Source organism: Zingiber officinale, chromosome 2A, assembly GCF_018446385.1.
Source record: "Zingiber officinale cultivar Zhangliang chromosome 2A, Zo_v1.1, whole genome shotgun sequence".
NCBI classification, from domain to species: Eukaryota; Viridiplantae; Streptophyta; class Magnoliopsida; order Zingiberales; family Zingiberaceae; genus Zingiber; species Zingiber officinale.
The window spans coordinates 108,720,918-108,733,346 of NC_055988.1; the positions used below are offsets into that span (position 1 = coordinate 108,720,918).

A 12,429-nucleotide genomic window follows, 5' to 3' on the forward strand; every position below is an offset into this window, starting at 1 on the left:
AGACTCTCGTCCAGGGGGAGCCTCGAAGAATTATGGTGATCGTAAAAAATTTTCTGACGAGTGCTACAATTGTGGGAAGGTGGGCCACATGGCAAAAGATTGTTGGTCCAAGAAAAGGTTCGTTCAAAGCAACACGGCTACTTCCAATTCTAAAGAGAATAGGGAAGATGATTGGGATGCTGAAGCTTTGATGGCTACGGAGGAAAAAGACTTGGCCCTCACAACAACGCCAGAACAGATTGACTACAAAAATGATTGGATCGTGGATTCAGGCTGCTCAAATCATATGATGGGTGATAAAGAAAAATTACAAAACTTATCTCAATACAAAGGAGCTCGTATGGTGGTTACAGCCGACAACTCAAGGTTACCAATAACACATGTTGGTAAGACGGTAATTACGCCTTGATATAATTCTAACCAAGTGCCTCTTCAAGATGTCTATCATGTCCCAGGAATGAAGAAGAATTTACTGTCTGTGGCCAAATTAACATCTTCAGGTCATTATGTTCTATTTGGTCCTGAAAATGTAAAGGTATATCGAAACCTCAAAATTTCAGAAACACCAACAATGGAGGGTCAACGATTAGAGTCGCTCTACGTGATGTCAGCAGAGTCTGCATATATAGACAAGACAAGAAAAAGTGAGACAGCAGTTATATGGCACATGCGGCTAGGTCATGTTAACTATTCCAAATTAAACATGACGATGCAGAAGTCAATGCTCAAGGGACTTCCTCAACTAGACATACGAACAGACACAATATGTGTAGGATGTCAGTATGGTAAAGCACACCAATTACCATATCAGGAGTCAAACTTCAAAGCAAAGGAACCATTGGAGTTAGTTCACTCTGATGTATTCGGGCCTGTTAAGCAGTCGTCAATTGGTGGTATGCGGTATATGGTGACATTCATTGATGATTTCTCAAGGTATGTGTAGATTTTATTTATGAAAGAAAAATCTGATACCTTCTCAATGTTCAAAGAGTTCAAGCAGTCAGTTGAAGGAGAATTAGGAAAAAAGATATGTTGCTTGCGCACAGACAATGGAGGAGAATATAGCTCAAGAGAGTTCTCTCAATACTTGAAAGAAAGTCGAGTATATCATCAATACACTTGTGCCAACACACCACAGCAGAATGGAGTAGCAGAAAGAAAGAATCGACATCTTGCAGAAATTTGTCGGAGTATACTACATGAGAAGAATGTACCTGGACGTTTTTGGGCTGAAGCAATGAGGACTGCAGCTTTTATCATCAATAAACTTCCTCAACCAAGCAAGTTTGACAAGAAAGCTATTAGATGCATCTTTGTGGGATACGATAGCCAGAGAAAGGGGTGGAAATGCTGCGATCCAACAAGCGAAAGATGTTACACTTCACGAAATGTAGTGTTCGATGAAGCATCTTCTTGGTGGACCACAGAGAAGGAGGTCTTGCCAGAATCTAAAGACCTTGAAGATAAAGTACAACAAAAGATGAGGGAGCATATAGTTCAACTTCAATCAGGTTCAGATGAATCAGGAGGTCCAAATGATAATGATGCAGAGCAAAGAGTGGCTCAGAGTCCTTGGCAAACCGACATATATCAACATCCAAATGAAGAAGAGAGGCCTAATGAAGTGGAAGAATTAACTTCATAATCTCAACTCCGAAAGTCAACAAGAACACGAAGGCCAAATCCAAAATATGCAAATGTAGCCATAGTTGAAGAAACAGTAGAGCCTGAGACGTTTGAAAAAGCATCACAAAGTTCTGAGTGGATGACAGCCATGAAACAAGAGATTGATGCACTGTAACAAAATCAGACTTGAGATCTCATACCAAAACCAAGAGATGTGAAACCCATTTCGTGCAAATGGGTTTACAAAATAAAGCGTCGTACAGATGATCAAGTTGCAGATTTGTTCAAAAAAGGCTTGAGCGCCAGCAAATTCAAAAGGTTTCGTGATCAACTCGGCATAGTACAAAGGGTTGGTGTTGAGGGGGAGTGTTAAATATCAACTCCAACCCAAATAAAGGATAAAACTTATCCAATAAAAGATAAGAGTTATAGATAAGATTTGCTATTTAATTATTTATTTTTCTAATAGATAAAGATGACGACTTGGTAAAAGATAAAATTAAATGTGTGGTCAAGAGTGTTTTTCTCATTTCATGGATAAGAATTAGAATTTCAATGGCTAGGATTTAATTTAATTGAACGGTCCAGATTGTATGAAGAGTACTATAAATACTCTACCTTGTATTTAGTTTCATTCATCAATCAAGTATCAATTTGTGAGTCAAAATTTTTTTTTCTCTTATTTGTCTTAGAATTGTGAGTGATTCATAAAAAGGTGTTGTAGTGTTATTATTGTTAGTGTAAGACAAATAATTTATTTACTTGTTTGTTGGTCCACTTTTCAACATGTGATAGTTCTTGTGAATGATTTGCTTTTCTCCATATAATGCTGATCTTCCATATTTATTGATCATCTCCAAAAAGAGATCACTCCTTTTCATTTCTCATGCTCATTTCTGATATTTCCTTTAGAAATGAACCCTGAGACTACTCAAACATAATGCTTTTATGTCGGTTAGTTTGTTTGTCGGTATTAAGTCAAAACATAAGAACTTTGATGCATCATCAAATCCCCACAACATCTATAAGTATCTTATACAATTCATGGCCCCCAGGGCTAGCTCAGGTGGTAAATACATAAGATAATAACTATAGTGGTTGGAGGGATAAAATTCGACAGATGATTTTATCACCGTTGCGGGTCTGTCCATGTACTTGTCAATTTGGGTTCTTGCTTAACTTTCTCTCAATAGTATGGGGTAGTCATGAGGGGCCGCTAACGTGGTAGTATCACTTTGGGAAGAAAAAGTTATCTAAATTCAAATAAGTACACATTTTTATTGATTAAAATTATAGTGAACAATTATGTCATTCTAATATATGTAGACTTAAACTTGGCAAATCATGTGTAGCAAAATTAGATAATTTGTCCCACTTTAACATATAAAATTATCTAAATTCAAATAATCAATGCAATGCTTCAAGCATTGTCCTAAATTATAATGCACAATGAACTTCTTTTTTTGGACAAGTATATTATACTTGAAAATATAACTAATATTAATAATTACTGATAATAAAATTTAATGATAATATTTTTCAAGATGCAAAAGTCCATAATTGATTTCAGAATTTATACAAATTAAACTTGATCAAAAGCCTTATTCCTTTTTAGGTCGTATAGATGATAAATTGGTGGATACACTTCTTTAATTAAATGTGAATATAATTGTAGTTGGTGGATACACTTCTATAAATTGGTGAAACATTTACCTTCCCAACTAATTTAATTGTCCAAATATTTTTAACTTCAAATGAAAATTACATTTCACATTTATTTACTTATTTTACTAGTAAATTATCTAGTATTAGAAACTCAACCACTAACTTCTTCACTCTTTCAATTCATTTCCTCTCGTGACTTGAAATAAATTTGCAATGAATTCACTGCCATCTCAATCTTTCTTTCAATTTCCCTCCATCAAGTAATCCATTTCGCCATAAATGACATTAAATATTTCACCACTCCTTCCATTTGTTTCTCTCCCCGAATTCACATTGTCAACATTATTTATATTCTTAATACCTTTTCTTCATACTTAATTGGCAATTAATAGGATAATTTTGTTGACAATTTAATTGTTAATCTCTTACTTTAAAATCATGTTAAGTTTGATTGGCTATGTATGTATTTAAAAAATTTAAACTAGAACTAAGAAAATATTAATTTAAATATTTATAAAAGCTATTGTTTATATCTATGATTACTATTATTTTAAACTAGAACTGAGCAAAATAAGATACATGAGTAACTTAGAACATTTTAATTCTAAAAGATATTTTTTTTTAAAAAATATATTATTACCATGCAATTCAATAAAACAATTAAATATGAACAGAGAGAAATGTTTAAAATCTTGGTAAGTCCATTAAACGAATACATTTATTATAATTAAACGAGTGATTTGCAATATAGTTAATTTTTTTTCCTTGCACATGTTATAAAAATAGAAGGATTGGTATGATATTGTCCATTTGGATCTAGGTTCTCAAGGTTTATTTTTAAATTTTATCAAAAGATCTTATAGAGATATCTTATATTCTTTTAAATTCATTTTCTTTTTTATATCTTTCCAATATAAGATTTTGATTCTATCCCATAATTTTTTTAAAAAAAACAAAGATATTTATTATAATTAAATAAATATGCTTTTTTACTAAATGAAAAGATTTTTTATAACTAAATAAATAATTATTTTTTATATGGAAAGAAAAATACTTACTACAGCTACATAAAGTTAATAAAAAATTTTAAAATAAGTGTTGCTAAGAATCAGTGCGGCCTGATTTTTAATATTTTTAATATTATTTTTATTTAATTTTTAAACAAATATTCATTTTTTATTTTTGATTATTTTTAAAAAAGTTTATTTTAAAATTTGGATTATTTTAATTTTATGTATTATAGATTTTTTAATTGTATATCTTATTTTTAAAAACCTAATAGAATCCCTTAAACCATTAACTTTTAAATTATTGTCACAAACATGCTAGAAAAGTCAACTTGAAAGTGTTAAAAGTAATAACATATTAAGCTCTACAAATAAGAAATGTTTTATATAAACTTATAAAAATCAATGATGATCATTAACAAAAAAAAGTAAAGCAACTTCTTTATCAACTTAATTATGATGAGATTGAAAATTTAAATTTTTATTAGATATGTTATTTGGTATGATATATTATTCATAGTTAATACTATTAGTAAAATTTTACAATACAAAGATATAAACATTGTTATTATATTAGATTAGTTAAAAGCTCATGTGTTTTTTTAATTATTATTGAGAAAATATATTCACATTGCTATCATTTTGATGGAAGAGATTGCAAATAAAATGAACATAGAGCTAAAATTTCATGAAAATTATTTAATCAGAAAAATTAAATAATTTGATGAAAATGGAACTAATGAAGTGAAACTTTCACAATCTTTAATTTTATTTTAATTATATTGTTGATAATTTGATGAGAATGAAATTAATGAGGTGAAGCTTTCACAATCTTTAATTTTATTTTAATTATATTGTTGATAATTTGATGAGAATGAAATTAATGAGGTGAAACTTTCACAATCTTTCAAAATTAATTATTTTAATTATATAGTTCATCATGTCATTTTTTTTACTTTAAAATATGTTTGAACATGTTAATATATATAAAAATAATTTTAGTTTTTTATATGATATAGAAAAATTAAAATTATTTGATGATGATTTTCTAAAATAAAAATATTTAAATCTAGAAAGTTTTTTAAAACATGACATATTATCATATCGATGGTCTAGATTTATTTTTATAAAGAAATAATAAATCCAAAGTTAACTTTTTCTATGGATGGCTTATACAATATTTTTAACAATATTTTAATATAGTTTTGGAATTAATAAAGTCTTATGTATATCTTAAAAAATTAAATAATTTAATAATTTTATCAATTAAAAATATTATAATATAAAATTTTAATTAGAAACTTTTGCATCTCAAAAACTTAAAAAGTAAATTTTATATAAAATACATTTCAAAAATTAATATTAATTTTTTAAAATACATTAAAGGTCTAAATATTTTTCCTTTAGAGCCTTCAAAATAGTTGAGATTGCCCTGGAATCACATAGCATAATCAATGTAAGTACCCTTCATGCAATTTTACTCTACCAAAATGATATCGAAGTCCTATATATAATATATAGGTGGCCAATGTCGGAAGAGGGAGCTACCATGAAAGCACTCGGCCTCGATGGCAGCTAGATATGAGTTGAACACCTCTCGCGCGCACTGGCTCATACTTTTTTTTTACTCACCAAAATGTGAAAACATATATGCTAATTAATCAAATCCAAATTAGACAAAACAAAGATAACAATTGAACCAACCAACTACATATTGTGTACAACTTTATGAAATAGTCTTCCTTTTGTAAGCTTTTTAAAGTGATACAAAGATTTTTCAAAAAACAAAAAAACAAAATTGATGATTACTTATCCAACTCCAAAAAAATAGAGAAAATGTTTTAAACATCTAAAGTTTTTCAAAATATGTTTTCTATCTCTTCTAATATTTCATGCAAAAAAAGTTTCTTTCTTTGATATTGCGTAAAGAAATATGGTGGATGAAGTCCTTTTTTCCTTTTTTTTTATTGCTCAAATAAAACAAATAAAAACATCTTAAGCAAATAAAAACTATTTGTTCTCTTTTCAATTCTACTTACATCTCTAACAATAAATTTAAAAATATCTTAAGCAAAGAAATTCTAGTTTTCTATGTAATTAATATCTTTGTTACTAATGAAACTGACACTTACATTTAAATAAGAATAACAAAATATAGATATCTAAGCGCATATCCAATGTAAGATTTTTAAAAAGATTTGTGAAACTAAAATGATGAATAAAATTTTTTGAATCATTATGGTCATGAGATTTGAGGTTTTTAATTTTTAAAACTCTTTTTCTCTCGAAATTAACAATATGGGTGAGACTAATATGAGGTTTGAAATTTGTATAGAGATTGTAAAAAGAGTAGTATGCTTTTATACAAAACTCATTTAAAATTCTAAATATCGGAGGTGTTCTAAGACCTAAGCGAAGTTTTATGAGCTTGGGATGTCGGTCAAGGTAATTAGGTTGCCGACTCCGAAGCCTAGGAAAGATGCTTGGTTGTCAAGCAGTTTGAGAGGTGAGGAGGGTGCTCGAGTTGTCGAGCGCTTCAAAAACTAAGGCGATCGAGAGCCCTGACTTCCAACACTTTAGAGCACGATCGAGAAAAACACTGAGACAACCAAACACTTTGGAGATGTTGAGTACTATAAGATGAAGGACGAACTGAGAGGTGCATTGGTATCACATGTGTCGAAACGCTTAGGTTGGATTTGCTGAGTTGAAGGAGAAATATTAATCACTTAATATAAAAGAGATATTTTATTATTGTAATATTTTGGTCAATGTGATGTCGATTAAATAAAGTTGTTTTTTTTCCCTCATCGTTGGATAGACACACGTATTCTCTCCTCTGCCTTCGGATTCCAATCAATGACATCGACTGACAAGGAGGAAGGCAGACAGAAAGCATGTATTTAAAGTATCCTCTCCCTCCCCGTCTCTCTCTCTCTCTCTCTTCTAATAAACAACCCACACACAAATAAACAAACACTCTCTTCTCCTCCTCCCTTTCCCTTCCCTTCTTCTACGTTGGAAACCGTGCAACTCCTTCGCCAAACTCCAAGATGAAGGAATGGTCAAAAATGAGTGTTCATGGTCTTGGCACTGTCCCCATTAATACCTTCCCCTTCCCCTTCCCCTTCCCCTTCCCCTTCCCCTCATTCATTGCTGATCTTCCTCTCAGCTTCTTGATTCATGTTAATCATCTTAAATCTCTTCTTGATTCTCACGCATCTTCTTTCATATTCCATCTCCAGATTATAGTGCATTCAAATGATTCTCAGCTATGTTTTTCTAAATAAGACGTACAATCATATTAAATTTCTAGACTATCCGCCACGAGTAATAATCTAGAATTAAAAAAAAATAAAAAAATGAAATATTTTAAGGGAGACCATGCATGCAAGACGACAAATGCATGGATGAAAGCATGTGTCCCATCCACGGCTCCTCTTCCTCCGGCGGTGGGAGCCACTTCCGGCGGTGGAGCCACCCGCTGAGGTGGGCACAGCTGCGCGCCCAGACAGGAGACGTGAACGGTGGTGCAACTTCATTTAAGAATCCACAAAGTCATCATTGCTCCACCACGTCGATCGGCATTATGATTATTATTATTATCTAATATATCTGTGTGTGTATCTCTCCTCTCCTCTCCTCTCCTCTCCTCTACCTGCGCAGCCTTTAATACGTTGCGAACTATCTTCTCCCAACATTGCCAAATCTCCCAAAAGGTGCTGGTTGGTCATTGAGAAATCAAAAAGGCAGGATGATGAGGGTTAGGATCTCGAGACAGCAAGGGGTTGCACCGTTGCAGTAGGGTTTCCCATTTGACCTTCTTGGGATTCCAATGACAAAGATAAGAAAAGGGGAAGCAGATGAAATGATGCATGCATGTGTGCAAAGAGGAAAGATACGGCAGATATACTTTATGTTTATAGGGATCGACTCCTTAAATCTATCTATCTATCTATCTATCTATCTATCTATCCTTTTTCTTCCCTAGCTACTCTATAAAATAAATACACATATATAAGAGAGATGAAGATAGATAACTAGGAAATGGCTGATAATAAGAAAGAAAGAACAAATTAGCAGTACATGCAGATATATATTATTGTCCAATTAAGTGTGGATATTTAGAAGAGTGATAGATATATATATCATCAGTTCATGGAACAAAAACATTATATAAATCATGTAGCAGATATATTAAAGGACGATAATTCCCTTCTTTGTAGTTTGACTAAATGTGATAAGCCAGGACATGTTCTTTGTCAGGATGTCTTTCTATGTCACTCCCTCCAGCGAATTCCAATTCCAAACCATGCTCGCTCCAGATGTTTAATCGACCTGCAGCTCATCAGACACGAGAGATCCATAATTTTTCCAAGAATCCTTATTTATATATCTATCTATCTATCTATATATCTATATATAATTAGCATAAGAATTAATATTATTGTCGAATTTTTATTTAGGGGATTAATTAAAGAGTAGGAATTGAAGTGATCATATGATATGATTTGGCAGTGCACTAACCTTTCAGGATCGTTACATGGATCCGACGCTCGAATGCTCATCGCCGCCGGTGGCGCTCGGCCTCGAGTAGTGTCCGCCGCCGAGCAGCCTGATGGTGGCTGGCGAGGCGGAGGCGCTCATTGCCGCGGCGAGCCCCGCGTCGTAGGCTCCGTTGGCAGTGTCTCCCAGTCTGGCCGCCAGTAGATCCGCGTCGGCGTGATGGTTGCGCAGCATCATGATCTGGTGGCTGCCGTTGTGGTAGTGGTGGTGGCTTTGCGGGAAGTCGAAGCCCGTAGTTGCGCCGACGAAGGGGAGGGCGGCTTGGTGGTCGAGGAAGGAGGAGGGGTGTTGGGCGGCGGCGGCGGCCGGGGAGTGGGAAGAGGCTGCAGCCGCCGCCGCCGCCGCCGCTGCTGCTGCGGCGGCTGCGGACTGGTACTTGGAGAGCTCGGACTTGGCGCGGGAGAGGTCGATCTGGAGCTGGCGGAGCTGGTGCTGGAGGATGGAGATGACGCGGACGCAGCCGTAGACGGGGTCGAAGAGGCGCATGTCCGCCTCGTAGGCGAGCGAGTTGACCGCGTCCTCCCGCTGCAGCGGGTGCAGCTCGTTGAGCAGCTTGGTGACGTTGCTGGCGCCGAACACCCGGTGCACGTGCACGAACTTCTGCGGCTGGTCCGGCGGGAAGTAGGGCGCGAACACGCAGTCCGGCTGGCACTTCCGCCGCAAGAACTTGGACGCCGCGCACGGCGAACTCGTCGAAGACGCCGCCGCCGCCGCCGCCGCCGTCGCCGCCGCAGACCTCGACGACGACGACACCTGCACCACCGAAGACGACGAAGACGAACACGACGACGCCATTCGATCTCCCGCTCCCCCCTACTACCTCCACAAACCGATCGGGTTACTCATATACAGATCAACCGCCCCCCCAGCGATCATATATATAGAAACATCTAATTCCTTTTGTTTCCTTAAAAAGCAGTAAAGAAGAAAAAAGAAGGAAAATATTTCGCTGATTTTTTTCTAATTATACCCAAAAAGAACAGAACAGAACAGAACAAAAACAAGAAATAAAGATACGACCTTTGCGCGGATCTCCGCCGAGGCAAAAAAATTAAAAACAGAGATCTCTTTTCTGATTACCAACCAGTCAAAGAACCCCTCGAAGGGTGCATGATGCCATGCCATTTTGGCGTGTCAATTGAAGGACAAACCCCCAAAAAAAAATGAAGAAGAAGAACAACAACAAAAAAAAAACACACTAAAAGCCACAGTTTTGAGAAAAGCAGCGGAAAGATTACTGCCGCGCATCCATTTTGATCAGTACCTTTCTCTTTAATTCGAAGCAGGCAAACAGGCAGGCAATGATACTCTCCGTGCCTTCTTCCCTCTTCGACCGCCGGAGGCCGGCGGCTGCCAACTGCGAAGAGAGAATTATAGAGAGAGCAGCAGCAGCAGCGAAGAGGCGGCGGAAAAGCTACGATGATGAGGGCGGAGGCAGAAGGGCAGATAATTTAAGAAGGTGGTGTGATTGATGTGGGGGAGAAGGAGAAGAAGCAGAAGAAGACGAAGGTGAAAGATTGTGGCGATGTAAATCGTCGGTTAATTCCGGGTGGATGTCGGAGACAATTGATGTGATTGAGAGAGAGAGAGAAGACATGAAAGAAAGAGCATGTCTTGATTTGACCCTTCCTCTGCCATGCAATTTACTGCTGTCTTTTTATTTATTTATTTATTTTTATTTTATTTTGTTTATATTTTTATTCAATCCTTCAACTCCTCTCCTTCTCGCTTTAAGGAAGTTTATTCCCATTCAACAGGCAGAGACTGCAGATGCAATAACTCGGCTCAGATCAGATATATTCTCATGCATTTGAACCTCTCCATTTTTTTTCTTACTGTTCATCCGCTTTTTCTTTTCCATTTCTTCTCGTGGGTTATAATAATAATAATAATAAAATAATCCTAGGGCATCGTTGGACGTATCACATCAGCACTAAATTGTAGGTGAGCAATTAGGTACCGTTAATTAATTACGCATTCAATTCATTTGACATGAAACCTAAATGGTGCAATCAATTTGTATGGTTCGTGTGGAGCTTTGTAATGGTTTGTCCATCGGAGATGCTAACTCGGATGCTCGTTAATTTACTCACACATTGGCGTGTGTTTTATGGATCGAGAAATGTTTCTCGATCGAGAGATGATTAATTAACGCATTGAGGACGGGACGAGCAGGAGCAATGATTTCTCTATCTATGTGTGCTCGGCCGGTCCTCGGTATTAATGGCGGTGTTGGTGATGGACCCGTGCGAGCCCACTGGAGACGTATTAATGTTGTGGGTCGATAATGGACCGGTGGTGACTCGCTCGGTGGGAGCATGCTTGTGTTTAAAAGCCTGTGGTAGGGTCGATGACACAATGATTTGGGAGAGACATATTAAGTTTAGGTTAAAATTAGCAAGTGAAATGATAAAAAAAATGAATGGCGAGCTCCAAGATAAGCACGTGCCTTTAAAATCGGTACATGCACTGCACCTACATCAATCATGCCATTTAATTTGAAGCAAATATTCTTGAGTTTGAAAATAAATTAATTAATAAATGAAATAAATCTTTAAATTATTGTGTTCGCGCTAGCTAGTATGGATAAGATTGTCGTTATCTTCTTCGCACTCACAACGCCATGCATGTTCGCGCTCGTATTGTAGTCACACTCAATGTTCGCGGCATCCACACTTCTGCTTGCACAGGAGTTGAGCCCAACATTGTGGTTGTGCTCGTGCTAAGGTCTCACTCGACATTCGCATTCGTGTCTACTTTGAGGTAATGCGAGAGCTTAAGCCGCACTTGGGCTCAACGTTCACTGCCCCCAATTGACCTTGCACCGCGCTAAATAGTGACGTAGCCAGGATTTTTAATTAGGGGGGCCGAATTCAATACAACACAAAATTAAATTATCCAATGCTAAAAACTCGAAAATACTTAAAGAATATAAGTTGATATTTTATTTTTTTTTTAAATATTAGTGTAGGTCAATTTTCATAATCAAAAGTATAAATTTTGAATTTAAGGAGCTGAAGATGAATTTAAATTTAAAAATTTTGACCATGGCCCTTGGTTGTAATTGAAATAACAATCCATCGATCCTAGAGCTTATCTATAACTAAAAGTTATAGATAAGAGCTTATCTACATTAGTGTAGGTTAATTTTCGACTTGATAAGAGCTTATTTATATTCGTTCAATACACATAAAACTAATTAAACTAATAAGTTTGGATAACTCATTAAATTAAATGAAGAAGTTTATATGTTCAGCTCGTTAATATTCATAAATAGAGATAGTAAATTACTCATGAACAATGTCCATGAATAATATTCACGAATAGAATTTAACTATTTGTGAATCATGTTCATCACTAAAACTCTTATCATGGTAAATAAAAAATAAATAAATTGAACAAATAAACTTGTATTATCAAACTTAATAATCAATCAAACAAGTTTAAAATTATAACAATTTCAAACAATAAAAAAAGATTAAACTAAGAGCTTAACAACATCTAAATAAATCAAGCGCAAGTCTTGCTTGAACTAATTAAGCTTAAGCTCCTAAAAAAGAAACTA

General features: G+C 35.3%; 1 protein-coding gene across 1 annotated transcript; it reads right to left on the minus strand.

Moving 5' to 3' along the window:
* Positions 1–8,470: 8,470 nt before the first annotated feature.
* On the minus strand, positions 8,471–10,429 carry LOC122039871 (protein ASYMMETRIC LEAVES 2-like). The gene is made up of 3 exons (XM_042599293.1): positions 10,129–10,429; positions 8,826–9,680; positions 8,471–8,636 (listed from the first exon to the last, which is right to left on the minus strand). The coding sequence occupies exon 2, from the start codon at positions 9,657–9,659 to the stop codon at positions 8,838–8,840; it is 822 nt and encodes a 273-aa protein (XP_042455227.1). The 5' UTR covers positions 9,660–9,680; positions 10,129–10,429; the 3' UTR covers positions 8,471–8,636; positions 8,826–8,837.
* Between the last annotated feature and the right edge of the window lie 2,000 nt (positions 10,430–12,429).

Coding starts and splice junctions, on each gene's coding strand:
- LOC122039871 (XM_042599293.1), bottom strand. CDS start 9,659: ATGGCGTCGTCGTGTTCGTCTTCGTCGTCTTCGGTGGTGCAGGTGTCG.